At 40.9% G+C, this 23,579-nt stretch overlaps 1 protein-coding gene across 1 annotated transcript; it reads right to left on the bottom strand.

Annotated features, from left to right (window-relative positions):
* Positions 1–256: 256 nt before the first annotated feature.
* On the bottom strand, positions 257–23,246 carry ZNF507 (zinc finger protein 507; the record flags this gene model as incomplete). The annotated part of the gene is made up of 6 exons (XM_084257082.1): positions 257–623; positions 740–874; positions 7,722–7,836; positions 12,020–12,137; positions 14,374–16,508; positions 23,111–23,246. 6 exons carry the CDS (start codon positions 23,244–23,246, stop codon positions 257–259), a joined length of 3,006 nt encoding a protein of 1,001 aa, XP_084113208.1.
* Between the last annotated feature and the right edge of the window lie 333 nt (positions 23,247–23,579).

Below are 23,579 nucleotides of genomic sequence, written 5' to 3'. Positions count from 1 at the left end.
ACTCAATACTAAGAAGAGGTAACAGGGTTAATACAGGACTACATTTTTGCTTCTTCCTCAACCCACTTCCCCTTACTCAAAATATTTAAGTATTTACTACTTATCCATTTGGAATTCCTTTGATTACAAATTTGGTTCCAAAGGTAATGACATTTGTCATTTCCTCAAAAATCATCCCAACTATTTCTTCCGTGTCTAGTAAGTTATTTGACAATGCAAAGGTAAAACTGTTTTCCTCTTCAAGTAATTATTCCAACTAATTTGTGTTTAGATTTGTGCTGTGGTCCTTATTTAGGATGATGTTTACGATTTCACCCTCATGCTCTTTCATATGATCCAAGAGATTTTCTTTGCTGGTAGATTCGAAGCCACAAATGCAGCAACAGAAGAGTAAAACACAGTACTCCATACCAGGAGGGGCGAGACTGGAGGTTTTTTCTAAGCTACATGAGGTATTGCTTGTAGGGCTCAGTTTCTCATTTTCGTTGGGGCCTACAATTTCACTGGGGGTCTGGGAAATCAGCTCTGAGGATGAGACCAAGTTTTCCGAACTTCCACTGATATGATCGGCTCTTTCTTCACTGCTGTTTAATAGAGTCTTTCCAGGGGTTTTCCCCAGAACTCTTAAAAACAAAACAAAACACACCAAACTTTGAGTTGATTATTCTGTAGGATTAATAAATTTAATCCTAACTTTAATTCACATACAACAAAAAAGGGAAGGAGTCGGATCAAATACCTGCCACTTTGTGAAATTGCATCATTAATAGCCTTGTTTACTTGTTCGTAGTTATAATTTTGGTCACTCGCGTGTTTCCACATATGAGACTTCAAAGATGGAGGATGGCTGCACACATAGCCACACAAAGAGCATCTGAAAGACATTTTGGAGAGCACCAGGAGAATCCCATAACACGATTTTAAAAAATTACAATGATTTTGTAACAATGATTAAATCCCTCATGTTTTATTAGACATTTCACCAACTCTAAGATGTTACTAATTCCAAGAAACATACAAATTTCAGAGAGGCTAAAATGTCCTAGAATGGATATCCTTGAATCAATGAAATAATGAATTTTATATTATAAAGTACTTACAAGAATTAAGACAAGCATACCAGATTAGTGTAGCTACTATAGTATTTGGAAAGACTGCTATAGCTAAGATACAAAATCTTTGCTCTAAATTATTTAATCAAACAGGAAGAAAACCACACAAAGCCAATACTTTATTGCACTGTTTATTTTTTTAAATACAGATTTATTTATTTATGCACACAAGAACTGGGGTGTAGGCCAGTGGTGCAGGAGGGTGAGAGGATTCACCAGAGACAAAGTGGGGAGCAGAACAGGCAGATCTACTGAAATACACTCCTGAGGGGAGCAGCAGGGAGACAGGAGAGGTCTGCTGTGCCATGTGGGTTAGATCCCTGGCTGGGGATCAAACTCATGCTGCAATGGCTGGTGATAGCTTCATAATGCTGTGTCTTTAACCCCTGCACCACCATGGAGGCCCCCCATTCCACTGTTTCTTAGGAAAGCAAAGTGGAATTAATTTTTTCTCTTTAAAGATTTATTTATTTATTTATACAAGCACCAGGTACAGTTAGAAGTGTGGGAGGGTGAGAGAATTCACCAGAGCGATGAAACACACTGCTGAGGGGAGCAGCAGGCATAGCAGGAGAGGTCTGTCATGCCATGTGGGGACCCTTGCCAGTGGCTGGGGATCGAACCGGCGCTGCAGAGGCTGCAGGCAGCTTCGCAGCCCAGTGCTCAACCGCTGCACCACCAGGGGAGGACCTAATTTTCAACATGAATTGTGCTTATTTATAATCTACAGAATGTGGCAGTAGTTGTCTAAAAGGCTTCAAAAATTATGATTTCATGAAAAAGGAATTTTAAAAATGTTTTCATTCAAAATAATAATTGTTTCATATAACTGGGTACATTTGGTAAAATCTGTTTTTTTTTTTTTTTAATAGAGGCATGTTTTATTTATTTATTTGTTTGTTTGTTTATACATGCACTGGGTACAGTCAGAAGCGCGGGAGGGTGAGAGAATTCACCAGAGCCAGAGCGGGGAGCAGAGCAGGCAGAAGGACCAAAGTCCATTGCTGAGGGGAGCAGCGGGCGGCAGGAGAGGTCTGCGCGCCATGTGGGACCCTCCTCCAGTGGCCGGGGAGCAGCCGGGAATCGAACCAGTGCCGCAGAGGCCGCAGGCAGCTTCGCAACCCAGCGCTCAACCGCTGCGCCACCGGGGAGGCCCACATTTGGTAAAATCTGAACTCAATAAAGTAATCAAAAAAAAATTACACAATCTTTCAGAGTACTTTTAGGATTATCCCCACTCTCCTGGTTCCTCCTCTTATTAACATCTTGCATCAGTATGGAATATTTGTTACAACTGATGAACTAATATTGATATATTACTATTACCCAAATTCTAGTTTATATTAGGGCTCACGTTTTATGTTACAGAGTTCTATGGGTTTTGACCAGTATCCACTATTATAATATCATACTAAGCAATTTCCCCACTTTAAAAATCCTCTGTGCTCCACCAATTCATTGCTTTGACAACCCTGAAACCCTAGTGACTGCTTTCGCCTTTTCTATGTCACCACATCTTGGAATCATATTGTGCAGACAGCCTTTTCACACTGTTTTTTACTTAGCCATGTACATTTAAGGTTCCTCCACATCTTTACATGGTGTTATAGCTCTTTTATTATTGTTGAGTAATATTTTACTGTATGGATGTACCACAGTTTGCTTACCTGTTAACTTACTGAAAGATATCTGGATGCATTCAACTTTTGGCAATTATGAATGAAATTGCTATAAATATTCATGTGCAGGTTTTTGTGTGGATAGATATACATTTTCATCATTTGGGTAATACCTAAGCAACACAATTGCTGAACTATATGGTCAAAGTATGTTTATCTTTTTAGGAAACTGCAAATGTTGTTTTAAAAGACATTTCTGTTAGATACTGAATTACAAACTTAGCAAATTAGGTAATTTAATGTGACCTCTTCCCAGAACAGTATGAGACAGGTCAACAATAACAAAAACACATACACATACACAAAAGTCAAAAGGCATCAGAATAAACAAAACAATTACATATGGCAAGAACTAAACTCTTCTAACATACCTCCAATTTAACTTTACCACGGCAAGCAACAATATTATTTTAGCATTATTATTTTTGTGACATGTTCTGAGGCATCAGGGCCAAGGCCCCTGACCTCAAGAAATACCAGGTCACTTAAAGGCAGTTAAGTAAGCAATTCTTAGAAGAACTTCCCAGAAATTCAAACATATTAAAAGATCTACAATCTCATTAATAGTCAGAGAAGTGAGTCACACCCACAAGACTGACAAAGGTGTCTGATAATGGCATATTTGCAGAGGTGGGGAACTGTAGACACACAGACCATGCGTAAGTGTCTGTATGCACAAGCATTCTGAAGAGTAATTTGATTATCTGTTAAGACAGAAGAGGCACGTGCTTGTGAAGTACAAGTCCAGTTCTAGGGTCCAGCCTCATCTACATGTTCACAAGGACACATCAACAAGAACAGTAACTTGTAGCCACAAGAGCAAAAAAGGACATAGTCTATAATCACTGTTTTCCCAAGGGATATTATGGAATTATTTCCATATAATGAAATAGAGCGTTAAAGTTAAAGAACTAGATCTGTATTTATCACATGAACCAGTGTCAATAACAATTAGTGAAAAGAGAAAATTATAAAATGATTTGTTTGGCACAACATTTAACCCGTTAAAAAGCCAAAACCAGTATATATTGCTTATTAAAAAAAAATATCTGTGTTTGTATATATAACACAAACATATCTGTTTGTATCTCTGTGTGTGTGTGTATGTATAAGTACACATTGTATATGTAGCCAGGAAATGACACATATCATTATCAGGACAATGTGAAGAAAAGGGTGAAAAACTAAGGAAGTGAGGTTTTACCTGTCCCTATGTTTTCTTTCTTTAAAATATTTGACACATTTTATTTCTATATGGTTTCACATGAAACCTCCCAGAAAATTCTCTATCTAAAATGAGCCACAGAGGGCCTCCCCTGGTGGTGCAGGTAGTTGAGCACAGCGCTGTGAAGCTGTCTGCAGCCTCTGCAGCGCTGGTTTGATCCCGGCTGGCTGGCCAGCTGGCAAGGGTCCCCCATGGCGCGGCAGACTTCTCCTGTCGTGTCCGCTGCTCCCCTCACCAGTGTATTTTGTCAGTCTGCCTATTCTGTTCCCTGCTCTGTCTCTGGTGAATCCTCTCACCTTCCCGTGCATCTGGCCTGTACCCCGGTTCTTGTATAAACAAATAAATCTTTAAAAAAAAAAATAAAATAAAATGAGCCACAGAGTGCTATATAGTAAATGGTCCCCTGAATGAAAAGTCAGTCTTAGGCAATGAGAATTTTGTATTTTGATAAAGCAGATCAGAAAATAAATGTCAGAAGTTGAAAGTCTATCTTACAGAATATCTCCAGTGTTACTTGAACCCTTAAAAAATAACACTGGTAAATAACTAATGTCTATCTATTTAGGGTTTTTTTTTGTGTGTGTGCAGAAGAACTGGGGTACAGGCCAGAGGTCTGGGGGGTGAGAGGATTCACCAAAGACAAAGTAGGGAGCAGAACAGGCAGACTGACTGAAATACACTATCAAGGGGAGCAGCGGGTGAGACAGGAGAGGTCTGTTGCACCATGTAGGTTAGCTCCTTGGCTGGGGAATGAACTCAGGCCACAGCAGTGACAGTGCTGAGACTTAACCCCTAGGCCACCAGGGAGGCCCTGATTTCTCTTACCGAAAAAAAAAAAAAAAAAAAAAAAATCATTTTGAAATGGTTTTGGATTTTCAGAAAAGTTGAGTTTCTCCTATTGTTAACATCTTACCTTACGGTGGTACATATATCTGTCATAAGGAGCCAGTGTTGATGCGTCATTATTAACTGAAGTCCACACTTCAGATTTCCTTAAATTTTTTATTTATTTATTTTTTTTGGTGGGACCCTCGCCGGCGGCCAGGGAATGAACCGGCGCTGCAGAGGCTGCGGGCAGCCTTGCAGCCCAGCACTCAACAGCTGCACCACCACAGGAGGCTCTTCCTTAGTTTTTCCCTAACATGCCCCTTCTTTGTTCTAGGGCCCCATCAAGGACACCATGTGACATTTGGTCATCGTCTCCTAAGGATCTTTTAGACTCTAACAGTTTCTCCAACTTTCCATGTTTTTAATGACTTTGACAGATTTGAGGACCATTGATCAGCTATTCTGCAGACTGCCCCTCAATGTGGGTTTGTCTGATGTCTCTCTCCTGCTTATCCTGGGGCTTATGGGTTCGGAGGAAGACCACTGTGGGAAAGTGCCATTTTCATCCCGTAAGACTGTCAACGTGACTTGATGTTGACCTTGATCGTCTGGTTGAGGTACAGAGTCTGCATAGTAAAGTTACTCTTTCTTATCCCCTGTTACCATATGGTACAATCTGGAAAGAAGTTTCTATGTGCAGCCCACATATAAGGAGTGGGAATTACAATCCACCTTCTGGAGGGTAGAATATTAACATAATATTTATGGAATTCTCCTGCACAGGAGCCTCTCTACTTTAAATCATTTATGTATTCCATTATATTTACTTATTCAATCTTATTCATACTTTATTATTGATACCATGTCATTAAATTTAAGAATAAAGACATCCCCCAAAAGGGCAAAACTTTCTTCTCATTTCAGATGATGTAGTGCCCCCTATTTTCATTATATTCTTCCAAACACTTCCTACTATAAATCATGAATGATAATGTTCAATACTACCTATCACTCCATCTACAATTTAAGTCATGGAGTTATGGTTAATAATGCTTAATGACATTCATTTCACTCTGGAATCCTCGGGATCCTAGTTTTAAAAATATTTGGGAAAATAAAATAGAAACAATAAGGTGGGTCAACCTCCTTCCACAGAGCTACACAGATATACTGTCTGAATAGTGATTATAAATAAGCCTGCTGGCTAGCAAATTAAATACATATTTTTTTTTTTTTAAAGATTTATTTATTCATTTATACAAGCACTGGGTACAGTCAGAAGTGCGGGAGGGTGAGAGAATTCACCAGAGCCAGAGCGGGGAGCAGAGCAGGCAGAAGGACCGAGGTACACTGCTGAGGGGAGCAGCGGGCGGCAGGAGAGGTCTGCGCGCCATGTGGGACCCTCCTCCCATGGCCGGGGAGCAGCCAGGGATCGAACCGGTGCTGCAGAGTCTGCGGGCAGCTTCGCAACCCAGCGCTCAACCGCTGTGCCACCGGGGAGGCCCCCAAATTAAATACATATTAAGTATTTAAAACCAGATATATAGAGACCGCTACAGTACAGGATCAAATAATAGTATTATAAAGGGTATGTAGTCAGGTTTTCACTTTAGATACTGACCCTATAACTTTCTCACACTCTCACTTGTGTCATACCCAGAAAACCCAGGTAGACTTAAAACAAGTTCTGACAAAGGTGCAAAAGTTCATGTCCACGGCCTACCACTATCCACTGTGCTGACTGGTTTTGCTGGAGTGGGAATCTAGTGTTGTTCCATCAAAGCTGCAATAGAATTTAGTCTGTGACCACTGGACAAATGAGGCAAAAATGTTTTGCCTTGACTATACATAAACAATTAGTTTACTCTCAAGAGGCACAGCTTATTTAGGAAATACTGATTTCTGTTTATCAGCCTATCTTAATTGACTGAGAATGCCTGTATTTTCTGAAAATGCATTATTAGAATTGGCTGTTGTGAAAAATCAAGGTATAAAGTTAATTAAATGACCTTATTCTACACATGATAGCTCTATTTTCAAAAAGAGAATCTTTTATAGGAAATTTTGTTGTTGAACTTTCAAATTTCAAGGATCTTTTGCTCTTAGAATACAGATGACTTAACTACCTAATTACTAAAATGTACTCTATACTGCTATAATTTATATCCAAATGAAACTGAAAACATAAAACTGACAGATAAAGACAGCTTCCTAAATTTCAACCAGACAAAATGCCTATTGTCCTATCCTGAGGTGGTCTAAAGATATGGAGATTGAGCCCAACAGACCCCAAAGGTAAAGATATGGAGATTGAGCCCATTGCAGAATCTCCAGTTCCTTTCAAATTCTACATAGGTATACAAATTTAGCAACTGACTGACAGCTCACAAGGAGTGATCCCTCCCAAACAGAAGACGACTATCAGTTCAATCTGCACAGGCTCAGGGCTGCACTCCTACTGCCCACCTTTGACTATGCAGGTGTCTCTTTTCACCAACTCTCTCCCTCTGCAGGGCAGCAGCTTCCTGCCTGCCCGAAACCTGTCAAGGCCACCGGCCTGCAACCATGCAGGCCTCTCTTCGCAAACCTGTCCCTTCTGGGGCAGTTCTTCCTGCCCACTTGTGTCTCTGCAAGTGTCTTTAACTGTTTTATCCCTTCCCTAATAAACCTACCCTTTAAATATTAAAAAAAAAAAAAAAAAGAAAAGCCTGTTGTCCTAAGACTCAAACCTAAAGTTCCTATTAACAAACTAAAAAAGACAGGACAAGCTTTCTTGGCAGTTTCTTTAAACAACTGTTAGGGAATTTTAATTTTCTCTTTACTATAAAATATTTTACTACAAGTGTTAAAACGTTTTACTAGGAGCGTCACACTTACCTGTACGGCTTGTCAGAATTATGGATGCGTCTGTGGTTTCTGGCACCAACGTATGTCGTACTTGTGTAATCACAAACATCGCATCTATACTGTTTCTGGACTGAAGACTTATTCCCTAGACAAGGGATTTCAGGGTTTTAGTGACATGCTTTGATTAGATTTAAAGGACAGTATTTACCTTCCATTATAAACGAATATTTATATCACAGTGTATTAACATTTCCATCAAGGCTTTTTCACTGTTAACAAGTCTGAACATGGCTTTTTAGATTCTCCTGCATCTGGATTGAGTATCATCTGACTGAAAACATTTACATTGGGTTGGTCGTCATTTATTTATTTATTTTAAATCTCTTTTTTAAAATATATTTTTATTTTATATATTTTTTACATCATTTTTCATTTTTGCACAATGTATGCATTTTCATCTTGGTTATATTCCCCATACAATTCCCACGCCCCCTTATTTTGACCCTAATCCCTCCTCCCCCCCCACCCCCCACTGTGTTTCTGGTTTATAGTTGCTTATTGATTTTGATTTTTACTTTATTATAATTAGTCTTTTTCCTGGTCTCTTATTTAGGTTTTCTAAATTCCTGCTATGGTCCTCATTTAATGTATAAAATTCTAAAATATAATAAACTTGGTGCCCTGCTGACTGTGTAGGAGCTGAATTAACCAGACACACTATGTGTTAGTCTAATCAATATTGGCTATTCTGTCTTAAGGAAACAGTGATTTGCCAATAAGCTGTAATTCAATATTATAAAGTATGGCTACAAAGCAGATGCAGGAATCTCCCTCTTATCCAGTTTCAGTTGTCTGCAGTCAACCACAGCCTGAAAATGTTAAACAGGATATTATCAGGGAGAGGGAGAGAGGCCATAGTCACATACTTTTACTACAGTATATATTTATAATTGTTCTATTTTATTATTGTTGTTGTTACCCTCTTACTGTGCCTAAATTATAAATTAGACTTTATCATAGGTATGTACATATAGGGAAAAACATAGCCTATGTAGGGTCTGTTATTATATGTGGTTTCTGGCATCCATGGGGGGGGCGGGGAGAGGAAGAGGGTGTGTGTCTTAGAGCATATCCTTTGTGGATAAGGGGGGGCTAATATATAATAAACTTTACAATATAAAAAGCGTTTTCATCCTGTGGGTTTATTTATAACTAAATGTCAGCTGTCAAAGTAACAATGGAAAGAAAAGCAACTGCAAATTATGAAGTGCTATATAATAGAGTATAATTATATCTAGTAAACTGACAGGTCACAAGGACTGAGGTGATGACTAATGTGAATATGCAGCCTCTAAAATTAAGGAAACAGGGATCCAATAGAAACAGGCCATGCGACTACGCTCGCTACAGAGCAAGGTTGGTAACTCAAATCAGGGTAAACCTGACACAGGAAAGCTGGGTGACCTGGTCCTATGAAACTGTTGAAGATCCGCAACATTTTATTTACTCTCTTCTCCAACATCAAGTTTCTCCAGCATCAAGTGTGCTGACCAGTTCCAGCCTGCTTTGTATTTGGAAAAACAGCAGTCATGGAAGTTGAAGCATACAGCAGAGCAGGAAGAAACTTTAGGTAGAACACTAGTGAGCCAGGCATAAAAGTGAAATTGGTGGCACAAAAGAAAACCCACACTGAAATTTTAACAAAACAATGAAAATCCTTAAGTTAAATTTAAGCTTTCTAAAACTGAATTTTTCTTTTGCTAATAACTACTCTTGCCAGGCAGAACAAAATGTCCTCATTTACTGGTATAAATCTATAACATTAATACACACACTAATCATAATTATAATCTAAGTATTGCTCTTAATTGGTAGGTTAAAAACTTGGACTTGATTATAAGTGGCACTGTTCCAAATGCAGTTTTTTAAAAAGCCCTGAAAAAATGAAGTGTGAAATATTGGATAATGGTTTTGTGTGAGAAGTATTACAGATCAATGACAACTAATAAAAATGACAGATGGAAAAACTTAATATAGCACAGAATGAGAGTCTGTGCTACTTCAAGCAACTGTTTCCAATGGGAAGAATATTGGACTTAAAGTTAAAAAACTTGGGCTCAGTCCTTGCTCTGCCACTTAGTACCAGTGTGATCACCGGCAAAGTATTTATGTCTTAAGGACTCAGTTTTCTCATCTATAAAATGGAAACATGAGAACGGCCTAGCATGATTTAGTAAGCCCGGGGGTACTCCTGATTCCCCTTCCCAGTGGGCTGTACTTTACCAGCATGTTTGCAAGTCTGTGACCTGTCACTAGCAGCAGACTTCAAGTGGGCAGGGATTTGCCTGTTTTGTTTACACTGAATCCCTAGGACTTGGCAAACTTTACGGTTGCAAAATAAAGAACAATTTAATTAAATGTCACAAAGAAACAGCATATGAAAGTGCTCTACCCGTGTCTCTATTAGCACCTGTGGTGCTTGCTGACTTAGCTGTCAGTGCAGCTCTCTCCTCAGTGGGCTGGGTTCCTCCAAGGGAGAGATGCCTTCACTGTGCTCCCAGCACCTTGCACAACAGCCAGCTAAGATGGGCTCTCCATGCTTGTCAGAGGAATGTCTGAAGTACCATTTTAATGGCCATCTGAGTGGAAAACATGCCTTGTTATCTGTGCCATCATAAAGGACAGCAGCCAGGGATCACGTTCCCACACATCTCCCTTCTTAGTTTTCTAAAGTAGTTAATGAAACAAATCATTTTTATCTTCTTTGTGAGTTATAAAAATTGTTCTTTGGGCTAATCGATTCAAGAGCTCTAAAGCTGAATTAACAAAATAAGAGTAGAGGTCTGAGCATGCGGGAGGTTACCAGTCATCTGAATTGTTATGACAAAGAAAAGCAAATGGAGCCAAATTTGGGTGGGGGGTGGATAGTAGCAATTTAAAATCTGCATGTTTAACCCTAAGAAACAGAGCACGATCTACAAAAAAACAGATGCTGCAAAATGGTACATGGTGGACAGATGTCAATGCTGTCAAGACTGAACTGATTATGTTAATCTTGAGCTGACATGTTAATCACTTTTATTAAAATTGTGAGTTTTATAATTTGTTAAACCATTTGGACTGTTTTAAATTACTGCTTTTGAAGCTGGTGCTCGAACAGACCTAGTCTACTGCTGGTATTAACCGCAGGTGGTGCCACTACACTTACTTTATTCCTTCATTAGGGATTTATGATCCAATGATATCAAATGTTTTAATGTCTCTTTTAAAGGGGATATGGAAACATAATGAATTAAAATAAAAGGAGGCATTTAGGGGCATTTTGTTAAAAAAAAAAACAAAACTGTTTTAGCTCAGCCATCTATCGCAGAAACAGATGCTATGTCATAAACTCCTTTTGTTTGGGGTAGTTTTACAGGGATGACATCTGCTTGACAAGGGAATTTTGGTGCTACAGTGGTGTCAAAATCAGTTCTTTCAAAAACATTCCAGAATCAGTTATGCTTTCTGGGGTATAATTTAATGAAGCATTATGGTAAAACATTTTATTCTGCAGTTGTTTCTAACTTTAATTCTTAGGAAGTCTAAAAAGGAAAGTCACCCCAATATGTTTTATTTCCCATAAACACTATGTACCATGCTTGAGACATTTAGAGCATATCAATTCAAGGGAGCTGATGCAAGGAAGCACAGCTTATTAAGCTTTATCCCTAATTCTCCGAATGTGGCATCAGCCTTTTCATGAAACTAATTAAATCTTTTGAGTCTAATATTCCCATTAGCAGAAACTTGGCTGACTGGTACCTAGCCAGTACATGAAAAAATCCTGTAATTTTATTTTTTTTAAAAATGCAGATGAAACCCGGCAGTCATGCTTGAATAAGAATAAAGATCACAGCAGGAAGGCTCAGTTAAAGTTTGAGGTGGGGGCTTGCCATCTGCGAAAGCTCTGTTCTCCAAGGGTCACCCAGCACTGAGAGGGAGAGGAGGCTTGTGACTCCACTGCAGCTCCCCTGGCTGGTGAGCATGGTCCCTTCTAGGGGTGAATGCTGTGACCTGCTCCTGCAGGACAGCACACATTTCAACACAATAGCAACACAGCTGAGGCTGTGGACTTAGGAAGAGAGTACCTCTTACCCAGGACCTAGTAATAATGGACATCCTTTAGTCTCAGAAATTCCTTAGGAACAGAAGGTTCACTCACATTCATAGTATAAAAACAGAAAAGAATGCATGTAGCTTTACTTCTACAATCACCCACATGACAACTGATGGCATTTTGCACTTCACATGCTTGTCATGCAGCCTGTATAAGAAAATGCAGATACCTTCCTGTACACACTTCCCGTCGGCTATATCGCTGGAAATTCTTGACTCATTAGAAGCTGCTACTGACAAGGTGTCTGGGAGACTGTGCTGCTCTCTCTCGTGATTCCTCAGTTGACTCTAAAAAATTCAGAGAAACTAATATGTAATTTTCAGTAAGGACACAAGCTCAGTCACCGGAGGCTATAGAGTCACCAATGTTTCTATGGTCTAGAACATGTTACTAATATTTTCAAACCAGATGTGCGAAAAGTTTTGACCCACATGACAATTTATGGAAAGAGAGGCACTAGAGAACTCAAACTCATCAACAAGGGAGTTCTTTTCATGGTCTCTGAAAGGAAGCCGTCACTGTCTTAGGAAGCAGACCCACACAAAGAACAGTGGTTAGGAAAACTCAACACTTTCACCAAAATAAATCCAACTGGTAAGTGCTGAATTCTTGCTACTTTTTGCCTTTAAATATTAACTAAATGTGTAAGAGACATCTAGCAGCAGCTGGTGCTCCAACGATATTCTCCTCCATATCCATCCCCATGACTCAGGAATGCAATAACAAAAGAAACTGCTGGAAAATTCGGGAACTTGCCTGCCTCTGCATGTAAGACATCATGTAGAAGTCTACTTGTCTGATGGCCTGAGGCCATTTCATAATTTCATGAGGCAATCCAAATGGTGGTGAATCTCAGACTTAGGGACTTGAGGAATAACCCTGATTACTTTTTTACTACCAGGCAGACCCCAGTTCTGGATAATAGTAAAGAAAAAGTCTATATCCCAGCCAGTCCTTTAGGATATATATATATATATATATATATATATATATATATATATATATATATATATATATATATCAAATAGTCAAGTGGCACATTGAAGAAAACTACTAAACCAGAGCCTCCCCTGGTGGCACAGGAGGTTGAGTGCTGCGCTGTGAAGCTGTCCACAGCCTCTGCAGTGCTGGTTCGATCCTAGCCAGCCAGCGAGGGGCCCCATGGCACGGCAGATCTCTCCTGTCTTGCCCGCTGCTCCCCTCAGCAGTGTATTTTGTCAGTCTGTCTGTTGTTTCCCACTGTCTCTGGTGAATCCTCTCACCCTCCGGCGAGTCTGGCCTGTACCCCAGTTCGCGTATAAATAAATAAATAAATCTAAAAAAAAAAAAAAACAAAACAAAACAAAAAAAAACCCAAAACAAAAAACAAACTACTAAACCAATGATTCAATGTGTACAAGTTTCCTTAAAGAAACTGTATTTTATACTGATTTTTTTTTTTGGCATAGAAAAACTGGAGTGTAGGCCAGAGCTGCTGCGGGGGTGGGGGGGTGGGAGGGGTGAAAGAGGGGCCAGAAGGAGGGAGTGAGAGGATTCACCAGAGACAGAGGGGGGGAGCAGAGCCGGTGGACTGAATGAAATAGACTGCTCCCTGGCCAGGGATCAACTCAGGCTGTAGCAGTGATAGAACTGAGACTTAACTAGGCCACCAGGGAGGCCCCCTCATGCTGGTTTTTGGTCTTAAGGCAGTGCAAATGATGGAAAAAAACAGTTAAAGCTTTGAAACTCTCTCAAACTGCCCACAGAAGAGCACACATCCACCTCACTATCTCTCATGAAGTTCAATTAGCCCATTTTTTCCTTTTGCAATGATACACATCATGTTTGTTTTTTATGTAGCAGCTGAAATGACTTGCATTTTGGAGCCATAGAATATGAAAAAAATTTTGTGCTAATGACGCAGGATTAAATTTGTGCATGTCAAATGTGTGTGCGCTGTCACTCTGTTGGACCCTCCCTTGCCATTTTAACTGAACACATTAAAAACACTAGCACCAGGGGCCTCCCCGGTGGCGCAGCGGGTTGAGTGCCGCGCTGTGAAGCTGTCTGCAGCCTCTGCGGCGTGGGTTCGATCCCAGCCCACTGGCGAGAATCCCACAAGGTGCGGCAGACCTCTCCTGTCTCGCCCGCTGCTCCCCTCAGCAGTGTATTTCGTCACTCTGCGTGTTCTGTTCCCCACTTTGTCTCTGGTGAATCCTCTCACCCTCCTGTGCATCTGGCCTGTACCTCGGTTCTTGTATAAATACATAACTCTTTAAAAACAAAAAAAACAAACAAAAAACACTAGTGCCATAAAGAGGCTATTAAAGAGGCAGCAGGGAGACAAGTACCCTGTTCCAGAAATTCTACCTAGACTTCAGTCACAGTTTTGATACTACTTAGTCTGGGTTCCCCTGGGCAAATTCTCAAACTTGCTGGTCTCAGTTTCCTATCTATAAAGTAGGTAGCTGAACTGTATCCACAAAAGGCCCCCACTGATCTAAATTCTAAGGTTCTCAAATGACTTCACCAATCAAGGCTTACCTTATAATGAAAAGACTCTTCGCACTGCTTGCACTGGTATATTCTTGTTTTACAGTGGTTGATCATGTGGTTCTCCAGTTCTTTGCTATTGTCGGCTATGTGCTCACAGATAGGACACTGGTAGGGCTGTCTCTGTCGATGGACTCGCAGGTGCTGCTTGATGTAGCCTTTGTTACCACTTGTGTAGTGACACAAGCGGCAGCGGTAGGGCCGCTCAGCGTTAGGGATGTACTCCACCACACTGCCTCCTGACACGCTTGTGTCGCTGTTGGGTTGACATTGGGCGTTATCCTGTAACTCCTTCAAGATGTCATCATCTGAAGCGTTTTGGTCTGTTCTTTCCCTCAACTTTTCAATGACAGTTAGTAGGGACATGCTGATGCCTGTCTTAACTTGCCCGTCAGACAGTTCCTGCCGACCCTCTGGAAGCGCTACCAAGGTAGAGTTGCTTTGGTTAAAAGTAGTTAGTCCATCTGCAGAGTTTTTAAGTGGTGACATCATTTTGGAATACGCTGCCAACGTACTATCTACTTGTCTTTGTCCGGTATCTGGAGCTAAAAGGTTTATATTCCCGTAGTGTCCAAGGTTGGCTCTTGTTAGTTCTGCAGCTCTTATAGGCATCGTGACCAGCGCTTCTGCAGCCAATGAGTGCAGCCTAAGAGACTCAGAATTCGTCCTTCTTCGGCCTGGTGGGGCATTTTCATCAGTAGCCAGTCCTTTATTTATTAACTCGCTGTCCTCCTTCTCTGGATTGCTCCAGCCTATGATCAGTCCCCCGATATCAACAGTACATTTATCAGCATGGTAAATCTCCTCTGTGCCTTCACACCCAATTGGAGCTTCTGCTGGGCTGAGGTTTTGCCCCTCTTCCATTTCAGCATTCATGAGGAAACGTTTCTGGGAAAGTGTTTCTTCAGCACTCGGCAAACGTTCCACTATCACGTTAACATGGCCTTTTTTGTTAGGGCTACTGCTAATGATTTTCTGTGCTGAGGAAAGCAGGCTATCAGCGATCAGATTCTCCTCAGCATCAGAAATCACCTCCAGCATTTCTTCCTCCTGAGGGTCAAGGGTAACTGACTGACTGAGGTGAACTCTGCCTTCCATGCTCTGTTCTAAAGGAGCCACAGATGATAACGGCTCTGAGCTGCAGATCTGCACCTGAATGGAAGGCCCATTGTGGATACTCAGTTCATTGTCTCCAATAGCAATGACCACTGCATCAACGCCCCCAGGTGCAGCAGCTACCGAAGCGTCTAGCAAACCAAGGGGCTCATTTTCATTCTCAAAGATTGGATAGGAACAATCAACCTCCCCGGCATGTTTCCAAGCATGTGTTTTTAACATTCTCTGCTGCCCACAAGTATAACTGCAAAACAAGCACCGGTACATGCCATACTGTTCATATGCATACCACTTCCTCCTACCCATTTCTGTCACGGGTGCAGTCTGGACAGCACGAGCTTGAGGGTTATCCACACTCACTGGGACATCAGGAATGGTTTCATTATTTCTTTCTGTGGTTCTCTGACACAAGGAGTTGGAGGGACTCACGCACTCCTGGGCTTTGGACTGAGGATGGCTGTTGGCATCATTCTCATGGTCATTTACCACGTGAGCTTCAAGTTCTTCTTGGCTCTTAGATGTAACGTGGCACTCTGAGCACATTAGTATCACCTCATTCTGCTGACCATGCTGCTTGATGTGATCTTTCAACACAGAAAAAGATGATGACAGGAATTTACAGAGGCTACACTGGTACGACATGGCCTTCCCATCGTTCTGGGCAGGAGAGTCAGGGGTAGAATTTGTTTGCGACATCTCAGCCCTTCTAATACCAGCAGCAGGTGATTGGGTTACTTTAGCTGGAATCTCACCAAGTTCTTCAGTTTCAGGAGACCGCGTTGCAGCACTTGACCGTGAACGTTTTTTTCCAATTAAAAGACATTTTTGTGACTTTTCATGTTCCACTATCTTGCTTAATTTTTGGATAACATGGATTAATGGATCAGTTTTTGCTTTTTTTTGTTCATCAATTTCCACGGATGAACTGATGACAGTTTCAGCAGTCAATATAGCTTCCTGTTCCCCAATATCTGGCACCAACATGGCAACACTGCTACTTTCTTCCATATCTAGAAAGAATAATACACAATAAAAGTACCATGTTGAACAATTACAGGTACATATTCGATTCTAGGCTAATCTTAGAGTTTAAGTTAACCTATGTATTTTCTAACTGGGAGCTGCTTACCACTATACCTGGCTACCCCCAACATAGACTTCACTCCTTTGGAACTTCTGTCTGGAATGTTACCTCTTAACATTCCGATGTTGGAGACCTCCCCACCTTTCACTGCTTTGGAAATTTCTTTGGAAATGATTTTAACAGTCTGTATCTCTTTCTTTCTTCATTTTCTTTCCCCCAGACATTTAGATGAACCCAACTGGTACTCCTTCTTGGCACAATGTCAAAACCCCAAAAAGTTTCCTATTCCTAGCTTAATGTAGCCATTCCTTTTATATATGGAACCTCCTTAAGTTCCTGTGAGATACCATTCTATAAAGTCAATACATGATTAATAGTTGGGAAATCACTTCTGACACCAAATATAGTTTTATTACCAAAATTATAAAATTCCAGTTTTTTCCTTTGGAATTGTGAAAATACAGTCACGTAACCTATTGTAAAAGGCACAGTGAATTTCAAGAAGTATGATGCAAATGAAACCAAATAAAAGCAGTGATCCAGTTCCTTCTTTAACTTCTCCTTTGCTTTATCTTCCTGAAGATAAACCACAAACTATGCTGTGGCTTTTTTCTAGAGGTCATATTAATGGTCAATTATCACTCATATACATATAGCTTTTTCTTTTTTCCTGAAAGGGAAAAGGGCACTAGAAAGGTGGGGGAAAAAAAAAAAAACCCAACAAAAAAACACACAACTGATCTCCTAGTTGTTTCAGGTCTAAATATGCACAGAATCTTTAGAAAGGTTAACCGTAGATTCTAGTAAAGCATTAAGGGCAAGGAAGCCACAAACATAAAACACTCATATTCTCTTTCAGCCTGAATCGTGAATACTCTAATTTCCTGGCAGTATTTTCATTTCAAACATTTCCTTTGGCTTAAAGTGAGATTAATTTGTTGACTTGGATCACATTTTAAGGTTGGGCTTCTTTCCAGCAACAAGTTTTGTTTTTCCACATTTTAGGTGCATTCTGGGATCTTACTCACAACATTAAATAAATGCCAACAAAATTTTTAGTGGCACTAGTCAGAGACCAAAGACCGTACTTTTGCAAACTTCAGTAACAGGCTCTGAATTCTGAATGCAGGAGGTGGATGGAGGCTCCTCTTCTTCCAGGTGACTGATCAACAGATGAGGCTCTAGCGCCAAGTCACACTGGACCCCACTAATGCCTGCCCAGTGTGGTGCCAGTTCTGCATCAACTCCTGGCAGCAGTCAGAACTTTTCCTCTCTTATTTCCCCTCTTTCTGGCACACTTGCCTTCTTTATCTAGGTTCACATCAGGCAAGAAGGCAAACATTTTACTGTGGGCTTTACCTCTTTCTTCCTTCCTACTTCTCTGCCCATGGGATCAGACTTTCCCCCCTCTGTCCCACCACTACCTGCAAGGAATGCACCTAGTCTTCAGAATGACAGCCATTCCAGCCAATCCTTTGAGCATTTTCTTCCCTAAACCTGAGGGCTCTCAAAGAATGAGTTCCTTTTACATCTAAAGTAGAAGAACAAAAGTGTTTTTAAATCTTGATACTCAAGTCACTAAAGAGGGGACCAGTGGGGAACAATTTGTTTTAGTAAAACCCTTTGGGACTTCATAACTCTCTTTACTGTCGCATAATTCCACATTTTTAGGCCACCTGGAGTTGTGGCTCTTTGTTCCCTTTACGATCATCCATCTAAGGCTTTCTTTCAGTCAGTTGTTGTTTAATAACGTGATTCCTACACTATTCAATTTCTTGCACAAGAGATGGGGCTCTATTGTAGGGGTGAGGTCTCCTTGCCAAGAAATGTGATATCCATGTAGGCTGATTGATAATCTGAAGGTTAACAAGTTGAGTGTCTGCTCAGCAGACTTTGCACACCCACAGGGTTAGAAAGGTGACTCATGTTATTCCTCTTCTACTAATGATATAATAGGAGGGAGACGGAGCGGTGCAAATTGCTCCCTGTGGATATTTCAGTGTGTACCTTAAAAAGAAAGTGAAATGAAGAAGAGGAGGAGCTCACCCTATCTCAAGAAAAAGACTAATACAAAAGAATCTGACAAAGCACTCAGATTTTTAAAGCTGTGTCTGCTCAGGCATTAAGAGCTAATGGAAATTTGCAGCAGATGCTCCAATTTTCCCTGCACATTTATGTAAGTATCTCATTTTAGAGACTGCATACATTTGGGAATAAGTACAGAAATGGCAGCTATAAAACAGATATGACAACATAAAATACACCAAGAAACACCTGAAAGCCAGTTTGGATCCACATGGCAAAATCAACTCACAAGTTAGGTCTCATTAAAACAGAAGTCTCTGATAAAAAAAAAAAAAAAAAAAAAAGGCCACATAAACAGCTCATAATAAAGAGAAGTTAAACTGACCTTAAGTCCAATTCTTTATCTTTTTACAAAAATTTCACTTCAGCCACCAAGGCAGCTTTGGGATTGCATGTTAAGTGAGGTAAAATTTATTTAAGTGACGAGAGAGATCAGGAACAGAAATACAATCCCAGTGGCCGAGCAGTGATGACACTATGGGTTATAATCATTTGTGCACTATTCTTGGCCTCCAAGAAACCAACGCAAATATAAGTTTAAAAAAGATGGCCAATGAGGTGGTTGGGTGGGAATAAAACAAAAATGGCAAATTATGTAATTGAATTTGTGAGTTGGGTACCTAGCTGTTCACCATACTATTTTTTCTACCTAAGAAAATGTTTAAAAATTTTCAAAATAAACAGTAAGAGAAAAAATTGTAATGTGCAAAGCACCAAGCAAAGTACCAGGAAGAATGGAAAAAATTTTTAAATGCAGAGTTTAAAACTGAGTTGACTGAATAAGACAAATGTAGTTAGAAGTTTAAGAGAATGAATGGCTTTTAAACAATGCAACAATACACAAGGTAAGATAATAAGAAGGCAACTATCAATAACCAAATCCTAATAGAGACCTGAGAGCTTGTTTTGGTCTGGTAAGGTTAAGCAAAGGCTTCTTGAAGAGGAAAGATGTCAACTACAGTTCAAAAGGGCACGCCAGATGGCGTGCTCACTGTCAGATGGCGTGACACTGCTCACTGTCTCCTCTTCCCCACTCTGTGCTCTGTCTCAAGAGGGATTACATCATTAGGCTCCCATGCCCTCTCGTTTCTGGTTAAGTTACACCAATGGGGAGCCATGGAGCAGAGGGATACAGCAGAATGAGCTCAAGATACTCATTTCCTTTACCTTAGTGCCCTCCTTCTAGGTCATCTTGGTCTGGCACGTCACTCAACAGAAGGCCATTCTCTCCAGGCAGGTTGCTCTAGAAGACTCTCCCTTCTGTTGCTGTTAGCTCTAGATAAACAGAATATTCCTGTGGCTTGCTTATAGGTCTCACATCTTCATTATGAATATCTTTGTATACATACTCTCCTAATTTGAATTATCCTAATTTGAATGTGCCATTTATTTTTTTAGAATTCTGTTGCCACTAGAGTAGGACAGACAAGGAAGGTGGCCCAAACATTCTATCTTCAGAAATGAAAATAAGCCTAGGGGTTAGTAAAAAGATCAGTATGGCTGAATAGGAATTCTACTAGGAGGAGGAAAGACTAGAGGCATTAGGAAAATAGGGGGTTTATTGCTTGAAGTTTTTAGACATTAACACCATTACATCAAACATATCAAATTGTTACAACCAAATAAGAGTTGTAGCCTATACCAGAAAAATTCTACACCTTTACTATCGAGTCTCGAATTTTTCCTAGACAACAGATTCCACAGGCAAAAGCTTGTAATTAATGTCTTTCCCAAGAAAAGAGTCGAATTATTTCAGTTGTCTTTTTTTCCTTATAATTTGCTATTCAGTTTATTTGTGTATCTAATTAGCTCCTTTCAGTTATAGCAGTATGGTTATCATAAATCAAATTGAACAATTCATGTGGGCCTGAACACGACGGGAAAAGGCTATAATTTTCTTTGTAAGCATGACGACAGTTCAGTATATTATAAAAAGCCTTCCCTTTTAGACTAAGATTTTTTTTTCCCCCAACTTGAAAAAAATGTCCATGTAAGTAATGGCCAACTCCCCATTCCTCTACATTACTGTGATTCTAAAACACAAAACATTCTGGTCCAGCCAAAAGAAGGCAGGGGACACACACTTATGGGCATCTCTCTTAGAGTGCCCTCTGTGAGCTGTGTGACTGTAGGAAAGTCACTATTTCTGCTGGTTTTAGATTCCTCAGAAACAAAACAAGAGAGCAGAGCTGGTTAAACTTTCATGTTCCCAAATTTTAAGCTGCCTATAACGAATTTTCTCAGAACTGTTCAAACATTATCTATAGCTTTACCTTACTAACGTCAACTATAATGTATTTGAATTAAGATCTCCTTAGTTTATTATAATTATTGCCGTTAAGAAAAAACTGAGTCTATCATAACTTTATGAATTTTATAGTCTGAAACTTCTTAGTTGGCATTTAGTCTGAGAAAATATTCTAATTTGGCAGCTGCAATTAAGACATAAGGTCTAACTAATGTTAACCAGTACTCAGATTTAACATTTACTGAGCACCAATAATGTGCCAAGCATAGTGCTAGGGACTATGAAAATGAGTAAGAGGGAATGTTTGTCCAGGAGGAGCTCACAAGCCAGGGAGTAGTGCCTATGGAATTCTTTGCGACACTAGTCTCTTTCTTACAGATGAGCAATATAAAACTCACATGTAAAGTAGTAACTGCTTGAAGAATTGGAATTCAGGCCTATCTGATTCTAAATCCAACCTTTCTTGATATACCAAATTTCCTCTTGTTTCTTAGTGAGAACAAAAATTTATTAAGTATCAACAGTGAAAAGAATAAGGGCCTTTCACAGCTAGGCTCTAGCAAACATGTTAGTGTGTTTGATTGTCATTATGCTTTGGGCCAAGTAGGTGTTATACAATTCTACAAAAAAGGAAACGCTCATCGCAGTTGAAGTGACTTACCCAAAGTTACATGGCTGTTAGAGGCAGAGCCAGTGTCTTTCAAATCAATTCCTGAAATAAATACAGTCCCCTGGATCAATCTTCAAATCCAGCTGTGACCAAGAATGAAAGTATACAGTATCAAACATTTCTTTCTTTCTTCTTTTTTTTTTTTTTGGTGAAACAAAGTAATGATTTTTTTCCCCCTGTGGCAGTGAAAAATTTCTCAATATTCTATGTCAAAAAGAAATTCAGAGGGATGTTTATGCAACCCAACCATGTGATGCAAACTGACATAATTTACCAAACAAGTAGATTTTCGACTTTTGCACAAATTAGAAAAAATTGCTCTGTAAACTCAGAATAATCGTGTGTCCTGTTTTAGCTCAGAATTTGATGAAATCAAAATATTATTGGTTTTACTGACAATTAATTAGGAAGAGTAAATTGTATATTGCTTTTTTTACATGAAAAATATAAAGGATGATTCTGCAAACTTCAGAGTTCTACAAGCACAGTGGGCTGAAAGACAGCATGAAAAGACAGGACGCGGTGGATTGACCTATATATTTTCTAATGCAGTTTCCTGTCCTGGTCCTACACTTCTTTGCTACTGTTTCTTATCTACCTAGAATGAATCTAAAAGATGAAAGAATGCTTATTTTTTTCCCCTGGAATGTTATCTTATCGATTATGGCTAACAGTTCACTGCCAGGGCAGAAAGCTTGTCTTTGGTCTTCCCCTGAAGTTAATTTTAAACGAGTTAGTGAAGTAAAAGAATGAAGGGTCAGACTTTCTCTTTTAATCAATAACGCAACCCATACACTGAGTCATAGTAAAGTACTGAATAAGTACAAACTCTAGGAGGTGATCATTCCTGTAATCTCTGATAAGAGAGATGCAGACGGATAGGAAATTACAACCCACTGCAGTTAACTAAAAAGATCGCCTACGGGTTGGGATGGTGGCCTCCGCCTAATTAATCATCCAGGCCTTTCACACAAACCGTTCACTTCAGATGCCCGCAGGTCTTAAGAGGTGGGCGCTTTTCCCAATGATCTCGGGGGAGACCATTTCATCAAAGAGGTTCGTAAGAGGTGCAGAAAGCTAGGACTTCCTTTCTGTAACTAGTTTTTTCTACAGCAAGCGGAGGTTAGCTGAGGCAAAGGGGGGTTGAGAAGAGTAATCAAGAGATAACAGCGTGGCCACAGTTGTTAGTTCCATCCCGGCTGGCCTAAGCGGTCTCACAAATGCAGAGGGGAAGGAAGCAACGCTTCAGCCGGCCTGCCTGCGGGACAGGCTGGTGACATTATGCAGGAGGCGGCAGGTTCCCCCCACCCACAACCGCAGGCTAAGCCCGAGGTCTCAGCGGGCCTTGCTTTGGGCGGTACAGAGGACCGAAAGAGGACACGGAACTTGGGGCATGGAGCTAGCACCCGGCGTGTGTCGGCCGGCTCAGGAGGAAGCGGCGCGCAGGTAGAGGCCTGAGGGGAGGACGCACATGGCTGGCGGCGGCGCTATCGGCGGGCGGAGGGGCGGCCCCGGGGCGCTGTACCTGCGGTCGGGCGGCAGCTGCTGCTTCCGCGAGCCTCCTTTGGCTGGCCAGGGGCCCGGCCGTGCCCTCGCCCTCCTCCTCGCCCACCTCTCTCCCGGCTCTTTTCCCTCTTTTCCCCCGCTTTCCCCCTCCTCATCCGCAGCTCCAAAATGGCGGCGCAGGGGATGGATCACGTGAGCCGCGGGCAGGTCAGGTGACCCGAGTGGCGGGCGGCGGGGGCGGAGCGATGCTCAGGCCCCGCCCACGGGCATCTCGGGGTGCTGAGGCCGGGTGAGTTCGAAGGAGGTGCTGGGTTGGCTCGCTGCACTCCTCCTCGGTTTTGAGCTGTGGGGCTCTCGAGGGCCCTGCTTAGCCCTCCCCGTGGGCGCCTGAAGTTAGTGAGTGTTAACTCTGGACTCTTCCCACGTTGCCCAAATGTGCTGGGGGCTTCCCTTCTACCCCCTCCCCGCCCTCAACTTGCAACAATGGA

This window comes from Talpa europaea (genome assembly GCF_964194135.1).
Source record: "Talpa europaea genome assembly, chromosome: 16".
In the NCBI taxonomy this organism is placed as follows: domain Eukaryota; kingdom Metazoa; phylum Chordata; class Mammalia; order Eulipotyphla; family Talpidae; genus Talpa; species Talpa europaea.
Note: the sequence above shows the minus strand (reverse complement) of the source record. Positions and strands in the feature narration are given on the sequence as shown.